This window comes from Polypterus senegalus, chromosome 4 (genome assembly GCF_016835505.1).
Source record: "Polypterus senegalus isolate Bchr_013 chromosome 4, ASM1683550v1, whole genome shotgun sequence".
NCBI lineage: Eukaryota > Metazoa > Chordata > Cladistia > Polypteriformes > Polypteridae > Polypterus > Polypterus senegalus.
In genome coordinates, this window is record NC_053157.1 from 145,760,691 (window position 1) to 145,784,574 (window position 23,884).

Below are 23,884 nucleotides of genomic sequence, written 5' to 3' on the forward strand. Positions count from 1 at the left end.
TCAGTTTATGACCATAAAATTAGTACTAGAAGACAAAAAAACAGCCACTGTGACTAATTTGAGTAATTCCTTTTTGGATGCTTTGCTTGGAGTCAGAGAGGCAGATGATACAATAACCCAACGTGATGCTAAAGTGTCACCTAATAATAATCCACTCATCTGCATTCTACCACCGCTTATTTAATTTCAGGGGCTAGAGGACATCCTGGCATCACTGGGCTCAAAGCAGAAACCAGCCCTGCATGACGCAGCAGTCTATTATGGGATACTTGTGCACATTCACTCAAATTGAGTTTAGTTTAGGGCTGCCAAATAACCTAACATTTATGTCTGTAGCATGTGGGACATGTCCACACAGACAGCCAAAAGGTTCAGAACTAACCACTGCATCAGCTCTGTGTTTGTACATGGGAGGGCAGTGTCTGAGTCAGTACAAGTGTATTTTAAACAATGTAGTTAAAAACTAATGGAGATTCATCCAAGAAAGAAATATCAATTAATCCTTTTCTTGAATCACAGTTTTATTACAGAATGCTAGACGTAATGACTATCCTGGGAGCATTGGACTTGAGGCTAGAATTAACCATGAATGTGTAACGTGACACAAATCATAGCATCTGCACAAATTCAAATGAAATTTTACTTTGTCACATTATTATACCTAAACAAATTACTTTTGGCTCACAGCTATTTACTGGCTAATCAATATTTTATGTTATGTGCATTTAGATTTTTACAAATAGCTTTACAAAAACATCCCCAGTGTGAGAAAGAAAAATAATATTACCTTAACGAAGATATAATCATCCTGCACAGCAAGTGAATTTTGGTCAATCTTGCCAAGGTACTGTGCTGTCACCATTTTATCAGAGCAATTCTGAATCAAGCAGGTCACATAAAGAAAGCCTAAGGAGTAATTAACAAAAATAACAAATTATTTATGCAGTAACTTTACAATCAATAGCACATTAAATATCTAAAATTTGTTACAAGATATTGTTTTTTTTTATATACCAGGGCTTCCATTTTTACAAAGAGGGGATGAGAAAGGGAATGCTTTGTAGTGGAAATTTCAGAAAAAATGATAACAGGACCTTATCATTTAAAGTGCAAACTACTCCTCTCTAAAAAGCAGTTTACCCTAGAATATACAGGTCCATTGTTAATAAATACCACCTGAGTAGGTATAAAGAATAATATTTATGAAGACTACACTTTTAAGATTGTCTCAACTCATTCCTAGCCAGTAATACTGACCTACAAAAAAAAAAAAACATCATTTACAAAAAGGCTTGTTACCCTTTAAGGTATAATGACCTTACATCCCACATAAGAGAATACAAAGGCCAAGGCACTATGAAGTTTTCAACCTGTTTAAAAATGCAGAGATCTTTAAATCAGTAGGCTGTAGAAACCATTTCAAAAAACACATTTTTAAACAGCGGTGGAAATCAATTTCATTCCTTCATATATGGCCTAAAGTGCTAACAGAATTATACTATGCTTTGTGTGTTTGATAAACTGCAAACAGCAGGCCTGAAGAGGTTTGAGGTCTGCTAAATTGCACATAACATAGTGAAAAATAAATAAAAAATATATTTTTATTTGTGTAAATTCAGAGGAATAAACCTCTCTGTAATCACAGAGGTATACAGGGTATAGCTGGTAGCTTGCGGATGAAATTTCATTGGGATTATAAGGAAGCAAATTTGTACTTAAGAGCATTTACTTAAAACTCCAAACATTTAACTATTGCCCCATCATCATTTAGAAGATAATTAAATTGTGTCTCACCTTTAAGGCTATCATTTGCATTTGGATTGGTTTTAATAAAGCATCACGGCACTCTTGGGCAAGTTCCAGTAATTCCGCACACTCCTCAGGCCATCATGACTCCCAAGCTGATTTTAGCTTGCTGTGTAGTGTGTCTCACAGCGTTTTCAAAGAGATTACTAAGTGCAATGGATATTTTTAGACTGTGTTGTAGATTTATAAAAAGTACAGTATGGATAAGTTTAAATGAAAATATTTCCTTTAATAAACATGCTACAAAAACAGAAATATTAAAAAAACATCAAATGGTTTGCATTTTGATGTCAACATGATAAGCCTGTATGTTTTGTGTGGCGTGCACGTGGGTTTACCAGTCACCCTTTGCTCTCAGACGAGTCCAAGGCCCTGCTATTACAACACCTAAATTTGCTACGCAAATCTGTGCCATGTCTACATCCTCTTTGACGAACGGTGAGTGTTGGTAACTTTATCCCTTTGACTTCAAACTGAATCAATATATCATTGAACCGAAAAATATAAAAAGGCCTTCATTTTAAAATTAATTTATTAGTATGTAGCTTTTGAAGTGTAATCACTTTTCCAGCTTCCAGGGAATGTTTCTCTGCCACAATATATCCTCTTTCGTTTTTCTGTTACCTATCAGCATCACTATATTTTTTAAGCTTATTTTCTGACATTAATTTCCTGATTGCCCTTAAAGTTGTCCGATATTTTAGCTTTGAGCTAGTGGTCTAAATTTCAGATGCTTCTTTTAAAAATTAGATATATGTAACTGCTCACCCTGACTGTATGATAACAGTTCCTTGTGTTCTTTAGCATTGCAGAATCCAGCATTCTGGGATACATAGCACTCATATTGTAAGCCTAGTTTGGCACCTGTTCTTGAAATGTGGATTATTCATAGTGGCAAATACATACACCTGAAATAAGATGTGATGAATTGTCTATCATTGTCTAATGAAAGCTTGAGAAAACTGATAATTCAATGACCTTGCCCTACATAATCAATGTAATTTAGGAAACAATACAATCGATTGAATGAGAAAAACTGAAGCTATAGTTCATCTAAAATTCACGTTGTGAATTTCCCCCTGGGATTAATAAAGTATCTATCTATCTGTCTATCTATCTATCTATCTATCTATCTATCTATCTATCTATCTATCTATCTATCTAAACAAGGAAGGCTTCAAAAGTACTTTCTCATGCTGAATTCAGAAATGTAATCAAATTGTTTTCTATCGTAGGTTTTCAGGCTATATATTAACATACAAACCATTATTTTTGTTGTATAGGTGTACAGGGTTTTTTGGAATTAACACGTTCTTATTGCTTTCTGTAAACATTAGAACTTTGCAGACTTTTTCTTTGGAAATACAACAGCAGTCAATGACAAGTATGGAAAATGGTTTTAACAGGATATTTCAGAAGTGGGAAAGAAATACCAAGGCAAATGGTGTCCTATTGTGCTTGCTGATTACTGCCCGACCATTAAAGTAATGCTCCACTTAAAAATGATTTTATTTTTGATAAATTTGATTAATTTGATTTTATTACATTTGTAGTGGTGGCTGAGAAAAAAAATGTAATCCCATGTTTTTGTGGAGAAATTAAAATATTGAATATTCAGACTCAACAAAGTCTTTATGTGGCCAATGTTGGACACAGCCAAATGATGTAAAAAACTTTGATGTAACTTGTGTCCTTTAGCACTGAAGATACATCTTAAAAATGACTAAAAATTAAACAAAACAGTAGAGATGTATCTGAATACAGTACACTGTTTAGAAGAAAATGATTCTGAGTGATAATTTCCTTATTTAGAAGTGAATTTTCAGAGATGATAAAAGACAAGCTTGTTTGTGGTGACCTGACCTGGTAAATAGTGTGTTCCAACAAAATGTAGATAACAGACTGGTGTTACCTATTGTTACCACTAGATGGGAAAGCATCAAAACCTTCCTAGTAACAATGGAAAAACACAGGATCTTCATAAATATAAAGATTTATTTTCAAAAACTCTTGGAGGCACAAAAGAAAGTTCAGTGGAGTACAAAAGGCAAAAGGAGTTGCCTGTAACACTTAGGCAATCCAAAGCAAATCCAAGTCCCAACACAGTGTGGTACCCGGCCGGGGCTGGAGCCTGGCCGGGATGCCGAGGAGGACCGGAGGAGGGCTTGTGCCTCCTCCAGACCGCGAGGGGGCATCCGCTCTGGTTACGTTGGGGGCCTCGGGTCGAAGGGCTTGGAAGCCCAGCCCTGTAGGGACCCGTGGTCACCGCCAGCCAGCGCCCCAGTGCCTGAATATCCCGGGATATATCCTGGTGTGGCGGAAGTGCTGGGGGGAAGACGACAGGGGACACCCGGATGGCTTCTGGGTGCGCAGCCGGCACTTCCGCCACACTGGGGTGTGGCTACAGAGGAATGCCGGGAAGCAGCTGGAGCCCATCCGGGTTTCTATTTAGGCCTCCTCCAGTCATTGGCGGAAGTCGGGTGGCAGAGAGACGGAGCTGGAGAGAGGACTGGAGGCGGCCAGGAGAGAGAGGCACAAAGTTTGTGAGGCCTGGGGGTGAGGGCCGGAGCACAAAGCAGGCAGTCCTCCACAACAGTAATCCAATTTTGAAGTCAAAAAACAGAGCAGAAAGGTCAAAGTTCCAGAAATAAGAAAACCACAGAAAAATACACAAAGAAGCACTCCCCCACTCCCCAAATGCATTATAATAAACTGCAAAAGACTGTGGGATTCCCCCGCTTTTATATGGCTGAGTGTAGTCCTTTGCAGTGATGGGCAGGTGGCCTGGACTCTTGGGAAACCACCCATAAAACACATGGTACACAGAATAAGATGCTTAAACATAAGAAAACTATATAATCAACAACTCTAACATAGATAAAGGAATCAAATATAATCAAGACAGAAATAAAAATGTTTTTTGTAACCCCAGCCAGGATTCCTCCCATGGCTGAAAAGCAACACCTACTTGTTCTCAATCTAATTCAATTAGTCACAGTGAGTCAATGTGGGTCCAGTATGCCCCACTTTCAAGTTAACAGAAACAAAAAGTCAATTGGCAGATTTGCTCCTTTTGATTAAAATCGATTGTAACTGTCTTTAACTTGGTCATGGAACAATAGTAGTAAAGGTATTTGAGCATCCTTCATTAATTTGGAGCTAATTAATGTTTCTCTTATGAATGATGTTAAGAATGATTTATTTTTACTTCAACCGTTTTAAAAAACAATCACTACCTTTGGGCATTATTGGTTATGACAGAAACAAATTTTCTTAAAGATGTACTAAGGAATTACTGAAAGAAATGCAGATATTGAACAAAAAGGAATCTAGGGCACTATCACTTTGTAGAGATTATGATTATGCCATTTACTTCATGTTTCCAAAACTGAAGTTTTTGAAGACAATGCCTAAGTACTGTTTTTTAGTGTAAATATCTAAAATGGTTTTATTAAAACAACCACTATAGCTGGGGAGGGCAGGGGATTTTTTTTTCTGGAGGTGATAAAAAGGATGCGCAGAAACAATTAGTGGATTAAATGGCATCACATAAAGATAATGTTAAAAGCAGTTTTAATAATGCCAATTTGGAACATGTAAGGGAATCAGCATTTTACACAAACTTCATGTAATTTATGGTTTAGAAGAACAGCAATGGCTGGCTACTGTTAAACTTTTATGTACCTCTTCTTTTTTGCTCCTTTCACTACCAGTCTGAAGTAAACTATCTGAGTGCACTACAGACTATATTTGCAGAGGATAGGGGTCTGTGCAGGAGTTTAAACATGACTTCACTTTCCCAATAGGTCCTTTAATGAACAATGGCAATAATGTCTGCTTTATATAACATTAAAGTACAAAAAAGAAATGACTTAACAGACACAACACATTGATATATCTTTATTTTTAATTTGACTAATGTATACTGTAGCTTTTGTAGTATTACCTAAGCTTCAAAATTATATAAAATGTTTTTAATGTTTTTAATAAATTAATTAATTAATATTGGTTAATACAGATGATTGATCAGTTAGGTAAAAACAGATGTCACACACATGTGCATGGGAGGCAGTCAAGGGGCTCAAAGAAGGGTAAAAAGCTGATGTAGAGGGTGACAAAGGGTACTAATGTCTGTTTTTCTGTCAGATCCCCAGAAGGAAAAAACACCTAAACACCAACCGGACCTTGCCTTCCAACTGACGTCACTTCTGCCTAATGCCACTGGACCTTCCTCTTCATGTCCACATGTAAAGCCCACCACTTGCATCCCACAGTCAGCTGCAATCTGGACTCAGTCTTTATAGATCATTCTCACATTCAAACCCCAAACCTTTTTTTGTGTCTTTGTGTCTTTTCCACACAGACCTTTACCAATGGATTATACTTGAATTTTGGTTGTGTCAAATCCACACAGATATATGTTGAAAGATGTTGCCTTTTTTTGTTTGTGTGGAAGTGCCTCACAAGTGACTTTGCATTGTAAATGGTAAACTGTATAATAGCTACAATTAACAGTCTTTTGGTAATTACACCCAGTGAGTTCCCAAAATCTGTACCTCCACTGGAATCCTGCATTTCCATATGAACCAAATCAGGGTCAGTATCAACACCTGCAACAGACCTGAAAAGAACAAGAAACAATTATTACTACATTGTTTAATATACGTTTTGTCACATGTGTATTTTTCAGGGATTATACTTACTTTTTCATACTGAATTTAAAAACATAATCAGAATTTAGCTGTCACCTACCCTGCAGTTTGAGTGACAGTTACATTGGTGTGGAGTAATAGCCGTGTCAGTAATAAATTGTGGCTAAGATAAAAACGCCATGTGGATGAATGGCACGGAAAGCTATTTTTTGCACTGAGATGCCAGAAGCTTACCTGTTATTGTATGTTTATAATGATTAATTATACGTCATGCTCAGACATGCACTTGGTATTATCCATGTTTTTCTGTCATTTGTATGCCAGGCTTTAATCATCACGTTTTAATAAAAGAGCAGTAACGGCGCATTGCACGATAATGTGACTTGAGCGTTCATAGTTTTCATACTCTTTCTTTGTACATTTAGCATTCATTTGCTCAGAAGTTGATACACTTTCTGCTTCCTGAGCAGCTCTTCTTTTCCCCACCCTAGCAGCCTACTTCTTCTCTTCTTTCGTCGGCATTTCTTTGCATTAACACTGATGAAGTCAGTGTTTGTGTTGCAATTACTTAGTATGTTTTTTAAACTTTTTCACTTAAGCTGGCACTTAACTCTTCAATCTGCCTTAAGAATGACTTAAGATATGAAGAGGTAGGGGAAGTGACAGCGAAGCTGGTAGGGATGAGAACGGTGCCCTGTATGCATGCGCCACATGGCCATCCTGCTGCCTGCTGCTGAGAGTTAATTCTACAATATAATAAAATAAAAATAAATAGAGGAATAGCCTTGGAGGGCAATCATCACCACAAAAGCGGATAGTAGACGTCACTAGTATTTATGTACAGAATTTCAGGTCAATAGTTCAAACGGTTTGTGATCTACAAGTGATTTAAAATCCTGGACAAACAAACGAACAGCCATGGTAGCATATTATATATAAAGATACGTTCAGTATTTTTTAATTCAAGGTAATTTTTTTACTTTAATCGTGGTGTACATTAATTTGCCATGGGAAATTGTGTTCAGTTGTTATATTGAGTATTTTCATCAAAATTTTTCTTTAAGTTAAAGTTTATTATAATGTATATAGTACAGTGAACTTCTTATGTGTAGGGCTTCTTAGAAAAGTGACAGTAATAAAATACTATAAAAGATTCACAGAAAAAACAGTATTCATAGGACATAACATAATATATATAGGGATACACACATATACATAAACCATTTGTTATTATGACTGGCTATTTGATAACCTTCTGATCTTTGGATAGAAACTGTCTCTGATTTCAAATGAGTAATTTTGAATGGTTTGTAAGAAAGGTGAAGTGAGAAAAGTGACTGGGTACAATGGCAGATATCTTATGAAACATGTCACAGAAGGCTGCTTGGTGTCGTTAATGATTTATCCCACATGCAGTTTTCAGTGCTATAAGATTTTGAGCTGAACAGTCAGGCAGTAAAGACTGACTCCTATGTGCACTTGTAAATGTTATTGAGCACAGATTGAGAATTTCAAGCTTCATCTGAGGAAGTAAAGGTGCTTGTGAGACTTATTCAATAGCCAAAATGTGTTGTACAGTCCTTTTATATCAGTGATATTTCAGATTATAAGGACAAGGATACATTTAGTCTCTCCACAGAGCAGTATTGTTCTAAACTAAAATATATTATTTCCAATATTCTTTTATTGTCATAAACATACCTCATAAATGGAGAAGGCATATTTTTTTAAATCAAAACTTATTCCTCCTCAAACTTTACATATAGTTTTAAGGCTATTTTTAGGTTGGCACTCATGCCCTTTGCATCATATTTTAAACTACAATCACAGGTACTGTATTTTTAAAAATTTATAAAAAAAAATACTTCACTTCAAAACAATTTCCCTTGGTAAATTAATTATCAAAAAATAATCTTGTCTTGAAAAATACCAAACATATCCTTGAAATGGTTTTGTGCTTTACAGATTGTTCTTCTCTACTTAAAGTGTAATTATGACTCCAAAATATGTCAATCATCTGAAGAGTTGTTGTTATGTATGCAGTGAATCAAAATATGTCACACTACTAATTGACTGGTTTCCAGGGTATGGAGAAAACCAAACTAACTTTCTACATATTGCTATTTTTGTTTAACAAAAATGTCAGGAATAATCTTTAAGTATAAATATAATGTACACTATCTAAATGCATTAGTTACAGTATATGACAAGTCCCTCAGAAGATGACTTTGTCATTGATGAGGCTCAGCATTCTAAAGTAGGAGAACAGTTACTGTAGATAGTGACACAACAACTGGAAGTAAGTTTTCATCCTCTTAGTTTCACTCACTAACTCAAGCAGACTCAATTGACTTTATCAGAAAATTAACTTTTAGCTTGAGAGCATGTGCTGACAGCACATTGTTGTATCACAGGGGCACTTTATTTATTTATGTATTTATTTGCCGATGATCAGACTGGCCAGTTTTTATCTGTATCAGCTTCTCTAGGTGTAATAAGCAGAATAATAAAGCTCACACAAAAGGACAATCTTGGAGGAGGAAACTAGGAAGCAGAGATTAATTTATGGACTACAGAATAAAAATTATCAGAGGCAATATTTCTGAGTTTAAAATCAGTAGATAAAAAAATAAACTTATTGACTAAGGTGAAAATGCTGGGCAAAAGACAAAGTTAAAACAGAGTACGAGGTTACTGGTTACCTGTTATCCTTTCCCTATTCAGTTAATTGTGACAATACTGGTGCCGTTTGTAACAACCACATGCCTGTGGCCATAGTGAGAAAGTCACAAAATGATAACAAAAACAACAATAAATAATAATAATACTAAAAATAGCTACACAAATATAAAACACATAGTAGAACATGGCTGCAATTCCTAAATGATGCTTGGATTCTTAATCAGGATTTACATTCAACTTAAATTGTTTTTTTTTTTTTGTACTGAGCCTGAGAACCACAACGTGACATGCAAGTATTAGTTTTAGTTAGATCTTGGATGCTGTTAATGTTCTTTTATTTTAACAATCATTTAGTTATAAGTAACCGAATAACCCTAGCTACAATTCTTCTACCAATACTGTATAACTCACTGTTACCCTCATCCCTGTAAAGGAATAAGTGGCCCAAAAATTAACAAATTGATGCATGTATATAGTCTGTTTTATAAGTCGAAAAAACATATTTAAATGTCAGTGTGATAATAACAACAGAATATCATTAGATGTCTGCATCAAGGAATACAGCTTTTTTTGTACACCAGAATCATTAGCCAAGTTACTAGGCTTTGCAAGTATTTTTCTTTATAAGTTTTATTTTAGATATTTATCAGACCTGTAGGTAGCACAAATGTTTAGAACAAGTGTAGCTTGTTGGCTGTTGACTGTAAATAATTGACGATGTACAGCATATTATTTTGATAGTATATAGAGGATACAGAGGATAATGTAGAGTATGGTCTATCACATAGCCATCACTATGGTGCTCATTTTATCAATTCGGAGTTGCCCTGTCTACTGACTAGTCTCCATATTAAATCACCTACTGAATTAAAATAAATTCTCTAATGTTTATCTTAGATGTCTATTATTGAAGGGGCATGTACAAATTATAAAGTTTATACAAGTAGTCTTGTCTTGTTGTTTTACTTTAGAGGGTGCCTGTCACACTTAACTTTAGCTGCCTTCCATGTCTCTCACTGTACCATCTACCGGTAATATTCACACATCTGAGTTTCATATATGACTGATCTAACTCACCAAAACATTTTTTGTAATGCTTACATTAAGTCTTGGTAGTGCAAATGTTTACTTATATTGCTTTGCACCTTTTTATTTAAAAAAATAATTCATGTCATTACCAGCAAAGCTGCAATGCAAACTGTTTATATGTTGCTTTGACAATTTCAGACAATGGCAATATGTTCCATGGGTCTAGCTGCAAGTAAAAATTTCACTGTAGTCTGTACATGTGACAATAGTACTAGTATATCTCATAAGTATTAACAATGTTCACATTATTACTGATTTATAAATGATAAAGTGTTACTGAATTTAGTAGTGTTATCACTGCCCTCCCAATCACTGTATATTTGGCATTTTCATCTTCTCCACATGTCTCTGTGGGTTTCCTTCCACATCTCAAGCCAGTGCAATTTAAATGAATTAATGTATCTAAATTAGCATGACATTAGTCAGTGGAGAGTGTACATACTGTAAATATGCACTGTCATGAACTAGTGTTCTATCTTGGGTCAATTCCTGTCTGGTGCTCAAAGGTTCTGATAATGGCTCACTCCCCATGACCATAAGATTTATAACATTTATAACACAGGAAATGGATGGGTGGAGCATAATGAAATAGATACATTGCTAAACACGGATAGTTATTTGATAATTACTGCTGTATCCACAATGTAAAATAATACTTTTTATTAAGGTAGCATTGCAGTGTGGTGGTTAGTGCACCCTCACAGCTCTAGAGGACCTGAATCGAGTTCCTGTCACTGTTTGCAGTTTTCTGTTCCTGTCTACTTGGGTTTTTGTTCAATTTATTTTCACAACATAAGATGTGCTGGTTCAGTTTAATTGCAACTTTAAAATTACTCACTTTGAGTGGAGCCCTGTGGTGGGCTGGTGCTCTGCCCAGGGCTTGTTCCAGCCTTGCGCCCTGTGTTGGCTGCGATTGGCTCCAGCAGACCCCTGTGACCCTGCAGTTAGGATATAGCGGGTTGGATGATGACTGACTGACTGACTCTGAGTGGATGTAGAGTATGGCTTAACCATTGTGCCCCGTGATCGACTACTATCCAGGGCTGCTTGCTGACTTGCATATGATGTTGCCAGGATAGGCTCCAGCTCTTTGTGGATATAAACTCGATAGGTGAGTTCACAGAGTGGCTTGATGAATTAATTTTTTTAGATTCTAATTTTGAGAACTTTATTTCTGAAAATTCAGACAACACTATTGGCTAAAAGTTGCATTGTTAAATATTGGGAAAACGTAGATATTTACTTTCTTCAGTGAAAATCCTTTTGTGCCTACAAGAAGAGACTGGCTGGAGGACAAGGATATTGAATCCTTTCAGCAACTGAGGTAGCAAAATAAATTAAAAATTAAAAGTGTTTTCTATCTAAATCTTGAGTTCTATTCATTTCTTTAACAATGTTCATTATTTCACTTGTGAGTTGTCTCTGTTTGCAGGAGGCTAACAATTGTTTTTAAAGTAGTTCAGCCTCAATCCTTTCACGGTCTTTTGATCAACTAGCACTTTATGCTTACAGATCAATACATTGCAAACACACACACACACACACACACACACACACACACACACGCACACACACACATACAGTTCATTTATTAAACAATATTGTCCATGTGCAGCCAGATTAATCCATACATAAACCAATAATGAATGCAAGGAAAATAATAAAGGTCATATACACAACACTTGCACAAACTTAAACTGATAAACTTCATGCACAAATCAAAGGGAATCACCCCATGCAAAGCATTATAGACTGCAAATAAATGAACACTACATGTACACAGACCAATATAATTTACATGTAACATGGGCTTATATACATCAGTATTATATACACAGCCTATAAAAAGTTTTCACACATGATTATTACACAACATTTAATCACAGTGGATTTAGGTTGGCTTTTTTAACACAGAACAGCAAAAAAAACAATTTAATGTCACAGTAATGGGCGTTGACAACCCCTGATATTTCCCAGCCTTTTGTCCTCTCTTTGTAACTAGAACCCAGAAGTGTAGGAGCCAGGACACACCCGTGCAGTGAAGCTAGAAACAAAGAGGGTCTAAAACCATCCAAAAATGCTGTGGAAGGACTATAAAGACCAACATCATGGATAAGATGGCTATGAGGAGTTTAAAAGGGATCAGAGTAGGAGGTCAGTTCACTTATATTCTTTGAAGAGCAACAAACTCTGTCTGATTGATTGCTCAAGGGCATAAACTGAATATTAGAGCCTGGAAATAAGATTTCCACTTTGATTATGCTAAATAAAAATAACATAAAAGCATGCATTATTTAAAAAAAAGAAAAAACTACTACAATATTCTCTTTCTTGGTTTGTTTGGCACCAATAGCGGTGATATATTTACACAGATCTTCACCTATAAAAGCATAGACTTTTGCTTGATTGTCACATTAAAACTGATTATAAGTTCCTTATTGGTAAAATCATGTATTTTAACTCAACAATTTTATGTTAAAAAATTCATATTTACTATAAAAGAGGTAGATGTGTATACCTGCATACAGTATATATTGATGGAACAATATTGCCTTTTCATTCAAGTGCAAATAAAAAGCCATGACAGCCAAGATATGAGGTGAGCAACAACATGCATTTAATATATTTCCTACCATTATGACAGAAATCTCATTAAACGGAGACCATATTTATTAGAGTATGGCAGCTCCAAGAGTGTTTATCTTTGTATACATTTTGAGTTGTTCTGTTAAGATGTACCCCACTGAGTATGGCTGCTGCATGTGCTTACCAGATGTACTGTAGGAGCCTCTAGAGATATCACGTTACATTAGACAGCGTAGTGATAAATATGCTCAAGCGGTAGAACTGCGAAATGCCCAAGGAGGAATTACATAAACTATAAGTATCCTTGGATTAATAAAAAATGAAAGGTCCAGGAGGGGACACAATTGATGATACAACTGACATTTCAACATGTTTTATTTTTCTGTCAGATGACAAACCTTAATGTCCCTACCTTTTGACAAAGTCATAATTTATACTGTAGATGACACAAGAATATAAAATGAAAGACTGAGCATGGCAATAACAGGAGGGGACAGCATGCCTCCGAAAAAATAAAAGCAAACTCATAATAGTACATTTTGAAACATGAGAATATACCTATCTAAATATTAACAAAAAAACAAAATATTTATAAATGCGTTGACAAGTGACATTAAAAAAATTAAAAGAAAATTCTAAGGTGTTACAGGTTTACAGGGTGTAAGAATACAAGGTGTGTCCAAAGATTATTGTGTAGTAGCAAATGACCCGGAAATGGTTAATCAAGACCTAGATGTGGTGAGGCAAAGCGAGAGTTCAAAACCATGAGAACAGAAATAACAAAAAGCCAAAACAAAAAGGAGAAGACTTTAATCAAAAAGTGGAAGCATAAACAAAGTGAAAAATCACAAGCACAAACCAAGCACTATGGCAAACTTAAATTCAAAAACTAACTACATTAAATAGGACTTTGTCAATAATTGTATCCACTGAGAGATTGTGCATGAAGTGCACCGACACATTTAATGTCACTTCTGTGATGTCATCAGCATTGTGACTGTGGTCACATGATATCTCCAAGTAGCATTACAGGTGTAGTGGTGGCTCTGAGGCTAGGGATCTGCACTGGCAATCGGAAGGTTGACGGTTTGAATTCCGTAAATGCCAAAAGGGACTCTGCTCTGTTGGGCCCTTAACCTGCAAATGCTGAGCACTTTGAGTAGTGAGCAAAGCGCTATATAACTGCAAATAATTATTATTAACAAAGAAAACCACACGTGGACAATACTAACTTTGTCAAATGAAGTTAAAAAATAAATCACAGAAACAGAATGCTCATGTGAAAAAATATATAAAATGCAAAAAACAAAATACCCATGTAACAACATATTAATATAATAAAGGGTAATTATAATCATGTAACATGCCATGATTAATGTTTTGAGCAAAAAGGGGAGGGCAGCTATTTTCATTGAACATAAAACATACAATTATGTGAAAACTCATATAATTGCTAGAATTATTGCTAGAATGTTAGAATATAAATCTATATTTATAATTTTATAATCCACTATTCATAACCTCTTTGAATGAGGAAACCTACAGCACAGATGCTAGAAAATTAGGTGTTACAGTATTGTGTGTTAATCACACTATCTTCACTCTGCTACTCAATGGATCTTGAGGCTTTAAATTGTTTGTTTTCAAATAAAAATGTGTTTTCTTTTTCTTTTACCAGCCCATCATATTAGTTTCTTTTTCTAAACCAAGACCTCCTTAATAAGTCTGTGATTCCTAAACCACTTGAGGACATTTCTTTGTGAAAGATTATTGCTAGAATTAGTGAATTTTTATGCTGAAAAAATACTAAGCTATCATAAATAAGCATAAAAATATTTTTCACACTAACTGAGACTTTACATAATCAAGAACATTCTACCTACTAAATTTAAAAAAGCAGAGTACATTTATATATTAATAGAATTGCCTCTCACTTACAGGAATCTGTGTTCATAGACTAGTGTAATGTATAAATGAATGAACACATTTTTCATTGATGTATAAAAAGGGTGAAGAACAATTCAGGGTTTATCTTGCTTAGCACACGGTAGCTTCCTCTGTCTCTGTTGATTGCAACATGCAATATGCCTTCTTGGCAGGAGTACTGAAACTGGCACTGGTGAATGCCAGTGACTCTGAACACCATTCATCTTTAAGCCTCTAGGGATGATGTAGAAAAATATTGTATTGTAAACATTTACTTAATCTTCCAAATGACTGAAAATACTCTATACACTGTGTTCAAATAGTGGCATAACTGTCTTGAGGCCTGTGGTTCAAATAACACTGCAACAAGTTTCCTGTTGGCAAAGCATTGTTGGCAAAGCATCGTTGGAGTACAAGAAATGAGATGGTACATCTGGTAACCATTTAATGAAAGAAAGCCCCACTTTTGGAAATGGAGAACTTCTCCATATGCCAATGCGGGTGATAATGGCTGCCAGAGGACAGTAACCCCTAACGTGTTCAGTATGCCTTAGAATTAGACAATCAGAGGGCACCAGAATGGGAGGTAAGGAGTTCAGACAGACAAATACTCCTTTGGGTTACTGTGACCCTTCAGATGAAATGGAGCTGTTGCAAATATAGAAGTGAAATATTTTCTTTCATTATCTTTTGCAATAAACAATGGGGTAGCAATGAATACTCACTACAAAAATTTGGTGTTATAAAAATCAGTCAGATTTTTATTTGGGTCAATATCATTAACTTTTTACCAGATTAATAATCTGCTAAAAAACCTAATATAGCTATATCTTAAACCCGCCTTAACAAATATATCAATTCTCAGGATTATGTCTTTACATGCAATATGTAGAATATCAAACAACAAATCAGAAGCTTAAGTGACATGCTAAAGAAACAATATGGATTCACAATGAAAATAAAATTGGCATTTATGTAATTTACCCCAACACATACACAAGCATTGAGAAATTGCCACAAACTTGTGTCAATAAGGAACAGAGTCAATGTTATTTAAATTCGGGAAACCCACTTTAACTGTTTAAAATTTCTTTTTGTACTTTGAGTAATGATTTTTGTTTTGAATTTTAGACTTGTCTCATTTTGAAGCTTGAATTTGATGAATGAGTTTTAATTTGATATCTTTGTTTGAGAAAGTTTTAAATTTTTTTTATTTGAATTTTAACAGAGCCACATCAACATTTGAAAAGCCTCTATGGGCAGAAAATTGTTTCTGTGTTATCGTGCCTGGTTGCTAGGGAAAGCTCTTTTGATATGAACTGATAAGTTTCAGTGCAAAAGCACGAGCTGCTTTGTCCAAAATATTGAGTCAATCAGTGAACAAGTGCTCTTAGAAAGTATTCATTTTTGTATACAGGTTTTGACTCTCGCTACTTCCTTTTGACTTGTCTTTGCCTTCGTGTTTTCTCTATGGAGTTGTACAGTACTATTTTGGTGATCATCTCATTGCAATTCTTTCTAGACAGTGACTGTGGTATAATACTCCAGCATAGGAAAACAAACTTTGGTGATCAGGAAAGTTCACCATTTGGTTCAGATGTTCTTTTTCACATATCTTTTGGTTTATTGCTTTTAACATCAGAGCAAGGCTGTCTAACACAATAATAAACTGTGTTGCTTAGTTTGGGAAAAAGAATAGTTGGTAGACATCCTACTTGCAAATCCTTCTCGCTGTTTCATTGTAGAACAGATAAGAAATGTACAGATGAGGTCTGATGCTACACAAACATTTTTCTTTGCTGTTTATTAATACTCAGTACAATCATTTCATCACTACCAAAAATGCAGTACTATTTTTAGGGCACAAACCCTAAACAGAAGGGACAGCACAGTTCAGCTGCAACTGCTCCCCTGTAGTGTTGGGCCAGGGTACTGTGCTGGGTGCTTTTATGAGTATAAATAGCAATAAGGCAACTGGTTTAGATGGTACCTTGGGCTTTTAATTACAGACTTGTAAAGAGGAGGTAACACAGCTTTGGTGAAATATTCTTCAACAATCTATATAGAATGTCATATTGTTCCAACATTGCAGAAGTAGTCAGTTAGAGTACCAATACTAACAATCTTCATCCTCAGGAAAATAATGATTATAAACCTTTTGCTTTACTATCTATTGCTAAGAAATGTATGGAAAATGTGGTTAAGGCTGTTGTCTGAGAAACAAGCTGACCTTGATTTATACCAGCTTACTTATACACACTAAAGGGGGACTGATGATTCAATTAATAGAGTTCTTCATCTTAATGTACAACATCCTTGAGAGCCCCAAAGCTTATGCTAGGATTCTCTTTGTTGATTTTAGCTAAGATTTTAATGTTTTTCACCCACTAGCTTGGTCGTTACTACTTTTAAATTCTGATTACAAAGCTATACAGATGAATGTCAATCTTTTAATTATTAAATGGTATTCCTTCTTTTTAACGGTCCATAACCAACAGACTACAGTTACTAGGACTTTATCTGAGTCTCTGTTTCTTAATACTGGTGTTTCTCAGAGATGTGACAACTTTACATTATATACAAATCAATTCACTAGTACTACTTCATATATTTACATTGTGAAATTGGTGGATGTTATGTGAATCTTTGGCCCATAAACTTACAAGTGGTTACATATAAAAAAGAGACAGAGAGGTTTGTTCAGTGGTGTTGTGGTGTGAAATTGTGCATATAAGTTTATAAATATTTTATATGTCTTTATTTGTAACTTATAATACTAATGTCTATCACTGATAAGAACCCCCGCCCCCTTTCAGGACTGAGTGTTTCTAATTTTATGACAGGGTTGGGGGAAGTACCTAAAACCAGCTTGGCAAGTGTTTCTCTGCAGGACTCTCTCAATCAACCCCCACAGGAAAACCAATCTACTGAGCTCGCAAGCATCAGCTGAGCAAATGGTTTTGGGGGCAGGTGTGAAAAGTATCATGTGCCCCATTCATCTGAAGTATGGCTGTTTGGGATTAGCCTGAATCAAAGGCCATTCTGAAGCACAATGCCCTATTGGTGTTAGGGTTTGGACAAAGAATGAATTCATTCAGTTGCTTTACCTCTCCCTTACAAACATCACCATGAAGAAGCATCTCTCTGTCACACCATTGGCATGAGGACCATAACTCAGCAGCCAACCAAAAAAACTACAAGTCTGTGTGCTGCCTGAACTACGCATCAGCATTTATCAGGTTGTATGGTTGTAAATATTCACTTGTACTTTGCTTATTGTTATTATTTTTGAATATTATCAATAATGTATTATTTAAAGTGGAATAAAGCAATAGGATTTTTTTTAATATGTAATAATCAAAAAACTAATTTAACAAAATTGAAGGTAAAATATACTCCAAATATGAGGTCATGAGGTCACTGGAAAGGGGTGTGTGGCACCCCCAATATCTATGCAAAAGGACGAAGGTCCAAGTCCTGTTGCTTCCTGTCTTGCTGGATGGTTGCGAGACATGGATGTTATCCAGTGACCAGAGACGAAGACTGGACTCCTTTGGTACTGTGGCTCTCCGGAAAATCCTTGGGTACTGTTGGTTTGACTTTGTGTCGAATGAGCAGTTGCTCATGGAGTCCCGAATGAGGCACATTACCTGCATTGTGATGAAGCATCAGTTATGGCACTACGGCCATGTGGTACATTTCCCTGAGGGTGATTCAGCTTGTAAGACCCTCATTGGCTGGAAATCAACCTAATAATAATATTAATTTAACTGACGATTTTTTATGTCGTTAAAAATTCTGCATGTAAAAACTTATTACTACACCACAAAACAAAAATTAATCTGTCAAAAAACCTTAAAAAAGGCTTCACTTTTCCTATCGTTTTTACACTACTTTGAACGTATTCCGTGATTATATTTTGATTAAAAAACGGTATCTATTATATATTATATATAAGACTAGCAAAATACCCGCGCTTCGCAGCGGAGAAGTAGTGTGTTGAAGAAGCAATGAAAAAGAAAAGGAAACATTTTGAAAATAACGTAACATGATTGTCAATGTAATTGTTTTGTCACTGTTGTGAGTGATGAGTGTTGCTGTCATATATATATATATATATATATATATATATATATATATATATACATATACATACACACATACATACATACACACACATATATATATATACATACACACACACATATATAAACATATATATACATATACATACATATCTACATATATACACACACAGCTATTTCGTATCAGTGCAATACGCTGCTTGTTAAAACGGATAACTCCCGCTCTTACGTGCAAGTCTGCGTGGATATTATGAACTATCATATTTGTTCAAGTTCTATTTAAATTTTAAATAGAAGGAATTTTTATTTAGTCGACAGAAATATCTTTGGTAGGAATGGTAAAAACAGACAGGAATATTATTTGTGAATAAATCAACTCAAACCTTAAATAACTTAAAAGAACAAACATTCAAATTTCTTTACTCTTATGTAAATTTTATATAAAAATAAACTTAGATTTTAAATATCCCAAAAGATTTTGCTCTCCATAAAAATATATCCTTTCAAAATTATACAAATTCAAATATGAACATGCTGCATAACAAAACCTGGAAATATAAATAAAATGTGTTCCTTTCAGCAATAACAAATCAAATCATTAAGTTGTCTTTGCTCATATGTCATTTTAGAGCTGGATGCCTGGCATCTTTTTTTGGCAACAGGTTCGTTTATGTTTGGTGTGAGGTTCTGTGTTGTGGAGATTCTCAGGATGGATTGCAGGTGCTCATCAGTGAGGCAACTCCTGTGTGCTGTTTTGTTATTCTTTATCACTGAGAAGAGCTTCTCACACAGATATGTGCTACCAAACATGCACAAGGTTCGAGCCGCAAGTAGACGGACTTTTTTTGTTCTTCAAAGTCACCAAAGCGCCGTGCAAACTCAGTGCGCTCGGTTTATCAGCAAAGTGCGTATTTGGGAACACCGTAGTGACGACTTGGTTTAACATTACTTGGCAACAGGGAAAGTTGCACTGGTGCATTTGTGTCTCCCACAAAAGCAACTTCACTTGAAATCACTTTGTGATTGTGCACGGGTAAAAACGTCCGCTGAAGTGTCAGATTCTTATTTAATTCTTCTGCTTTCTGTATCTTCTGCATTGCATTCAGGTCTTTCAGCCTCACTGATGAGCACCTGCAATCCATCCTGAGAATCTCCACAACACAGAACTCCCTGATGTTTTGTCTCATAGTGCCGTCTTAGATTAAATTCTGTAATTACAGCCACATTAGCTCCACAAATGAGACACACGGGTTCAGTAAACATATACTCAGCCTCCCATCGGTTTTTAAAGGCTCTATTTTCAGAATCAACTTTTCTCTTCAGCATCGTGTGAGCTAGCTTCGCAATAACTTGCAGCATCATAAGCTAGACTTGATTAACGCGGTAAGTGTTCGGCAAGGCAGCTGAAGCGCTGCATTATGGGACCTGTAGTTTATTGTGTTACCAGCGCTTCATATACCGGGCCATTAATAACAATAATACAGTATATAAAATGATCTCGGGCTGGATATAATTACACACGGGCGGATGTGGCCCGCGCCCTTGAGTTTGACACATATGGACTAAATAGAACTTGAAAAGATATATTTTTCAAATGTGATCGCAAATTCAGATAGAGATGACGCGCACTACAGCCTGCATGCCTCAATAAGTCATCCTCCCTCGCTCTTACTTTTTTACCGTTCATCTAATGAATACACTGAGTATGGCTTTACCAAAACAATCATTGATGGCGAATAAAGTATCCATTATTCGAGTATGTAGATCGGGATATATATATACATATATATACATATATATATATATATATATACCGCGTATCAAGCGAGAAGTAGTGTGTTAAAAAGCTAGAAAAGAAAAGGGAACATTTTAAAATAACGTAACATGACTGTCAATATACAGTATTTGTTTTGTGAGTGTTACTGAGTGTTGCTGTCATCAATGATTTGATTATCATTATTTCTTTCAATCAGGTTTGTATTTGTAGGATGTGTTGTGTTCAAGTTACATTCCGTGTTTGTCAATCGTTGTAAAGATGACAGGTTTCATTCATCGATTCGTTTCTTACTGCATCAATAAACAGCTCGTCTTCTTCTTTATCTGAGACCTGACACACTGCATGCACGGGTTTTTTTTTTTACACTGTCTTCCTTTAGCGGGACATTGACTTTTTCCACCGTGTGCTTTGTTTCCACAGTAGCTGCATTTATGAATATGCTTGTATGTATCAGACGCTTCATATTTTTTGCTGCCTTTTCAATTGTGTAATTCAGTTTTTGTTCAGCGCTCTTTGGAACTGTTGCTTTTTATCTGTGCACTGCGTCAGTTCATGTGAGCCGCTCGGTGTACATGCATCGAAGTTCCCCAGTTGTGCTGGTGTCATGTCGTGCGATGTCCATGGCTGTATTTAATGTTACCTTAGTCCTGGCACTTAAAACTTTCGCTCGCAGTTTTGCTGAGTTTGTGCCAAACACCACCCTGACCATCTCATCTTCCTCTCCATAAGCACAGTCCTTAACCCGTGAACATTTAGTGGGAGTTTGCTATTGGATTGCCGCTGACGGACGGCCTTATATGGGCAGGCACTAAATTACAAACGCCAGCGGCAGCCTGTCTATGAACTTAATTTAAAGTGTAGGTTTACATCGTGCTTTTTTCCGAAGTAGCAGAACTCATCAATATGGTTGTATATGTCACTCGCTCGCTTCTTATTGTTTCGCTGCCTTCTCAATTATATAATGCATGTTTTCTTCAGCGCTTTTTGGAGGTCTTCCTGATTTTCTATGTACTGCGTGATTACGTGTGAGGCGTGATGATGTCACACGAAACTCCTTCCCACGGCGTTCAAGCTCATCTCCATTACAGTAAATGGAGAAAAACTGCTTCCAGTTATGACCATTACGCGTAGAATTTCGAAATGAAACCTGCCCAACTTTTGTAAGGAAGCTGTAAGGAATGAACCTGCCAAATTTCAGCCTTCCACCCATACGGGAAGTTGGAGAATTAGTGATGAGTCAGTCAGTGAGTGAGTGAGTGAGTGAGTGAGTGAGTGAGGGCTTTGCCTTTTATTAGTATAGATAAGTAAGCAATTTTACTTTCATCTACCATAAACATCCTATATTTATTTTGTAGATTCAGCTGCTCTCTTTGTGATTTTTGTTTATTTATTAATGAACTAAATGTCATTTGTTTTGCAACTTCATATCTAACGTGTTGGTGTTACAATTTTTTCGTAATAAAGCAATAGGATTTTTTTTAATATGCAATAATCAAAAAAACTAATTTAACTTATCAAAAGTGAAGGCAAAATATACTCCAAATATGAGGTCATGAGGTCACTGGAAAGGGGTGTGTGGCACCCCCGATATCTATGCAAAAGGACGAAGGTCTAAGTCCTGTTGCTTCCTGTCTTGCTAGATGGTTGCGAGGCACGGATGTTATCCAGTGACCAGAGACAAAGACTGGACTCCTTTGGTACTGTGTCTCTCTGGAAAATCCTTGGGTACTGTTGGTTTGACTTTGTGTCGAATGAGCAGTTGCTCATGGAATCCCGAATGAGGCACATTACCTGCATTGTGATAGAGCATCAGTTACAGCACTACGGCCATGTGGTTTGTTTCCCCAAGGGTAATCCATCTTGTAAGATCCTCATTGTTGGGGACCTGAGTGGCTGGACCAGGCCAAGGGAATGCAAACATTAACACCTGGATGCAACAGATGGAGGGTCATTTCCAGAGGATGGGACTGGACCGCATGTCTGCCTGGGGGGTTACAAACCGGGATCCTGAGTTGTTTCGTCGTGTAGTGGCTGTACCAGTGCATGCTCCCCAAATAGACTTGATTTATTTATATATGTAAAATATTTAACCTTTAATTGATTGTAAAAGAATTTCAATTGGAAGAGACTAATTGCAGATTCGGTCTAGTATGTCTGTTATCATCCACTTGATGCTTGGAACGTTTGGACAATCATTGCTGGAATCAATTTGGACACAACCTGTTTCTCACATGGACAACTTTAAGTGGCATGTTCAATGGTACAAAGTCCTAAGAATCTTTATATATTGGCTAAAGATGGAAAAAATGAAAAACATTATATATAACAACACACTTCAGTAAAAAATACAAGCACATTAGTAAGTCTTCACTGTTTGTTAATTTATTTTTAAAGTTGTGTTTTTTTTAATTATATTTTTCTCAAAAAATTTAAAAAAAACAACACTTTATTTTCCTCCAGGGCAACGCCAGGTATTTCAGCTAGAACTTTATAAACAGTGGTAATTCTGTGAGATTTGAGGCATTCTGTCAAAGGCTACACATTAATAATACAAAAGGGGAAAGTACAGTAATATAGAACCCTACCAAGACAAAACAAGTGGTGTGAGAATCATTCCCTCATCACTCGCTCATTCTCAATATTTGAAAAACTTAGGAAATGTTGTTTGACCCTAAACCTTTTGGTGATCCCTTGTTTATAATTGTTGCATCATGCACATAAATTCATTCAAGTACTTTGAAGCTTATATAGATGCTAAACTAACAATCAGAATACAGGTAGGCAATTTTTGTTTCAGGACACATCAATATTTGTATTCCTTGCACGGGCTGAGATTGTTTAGTGTTAACAAAAATTAAAAATAATGATTCTCTATTTTCATGTAGTAATAAACACAACAGCATATTAAATTAAAGTATCCAAGCCTGATTTGACAACCTCTTACTTCACCTTAAATTCAAAATAATGAGATTCATACAGGTAGCCATGAAAATCTTTGGAGTATGTCAAAACTATTCTCTACAAGCAGTGCATGAACAGCTATCTTCAGGCAAGCCCAGAAAATCATCCCTGATGCCATGCTTTCTTTGAATGTCGACTATCAAATTCTGTTTTTAGGTTCCCTATGTAGTCTAAATGGATGCTGTGTATGTATTATGTTGTATAACTATTGATTACAAATTACAGAGAAAATGAGGAAAGGTTACAAGTCTCTTAAGTTTAATTGGTAAGAAAGATGTTGAGTAGGTTTATATGTTTTCAATGTAACTAGATATTTATTG

The 23,884-nt window shown here is 35.8% G+C and overlaps 1 protein-coding gene and 1 long non-coding RNA gene across 2 annotated transcripts in view; one reads left to right on the plus strand and one right to left on the minus strand.

The window, feature by feature from the left end:
• sorcs2 (sortilin-related VPS10 domain containing receptor 2) overlaps positions 1 to 23,884 on the minus strand; it is a 1,110,734-nt gene that overhangs the window by 119,171 nt on the left and 967,679 nt on the right. Inside the window, exons 6-7 of the mRNA XM_039751427.1 lie at positions 6,363 to 6,427; positions 788 to 906 (exon numbers count right to left, since the gene is read on the minus strand). Of these exons, the coding sequence (XP_039607361.1) occupies positions 788 to 906; positions 6,363 to 6,427 (184 nt within the window). The remainder of the gene's footprint in view (positions 1 to 787; positions 907 to 6,362; positions 6,428 to 23,884) is intronic.
• The window catches only part of LOC120527701, a 163,257-nt gene that overhangs the window by 9,100 nt on the left and 130,273 nt on the right, over positions 1 to 23,884 (plus strand). The gene's annotated exons all lie outside the window — the stretch shown is intronic.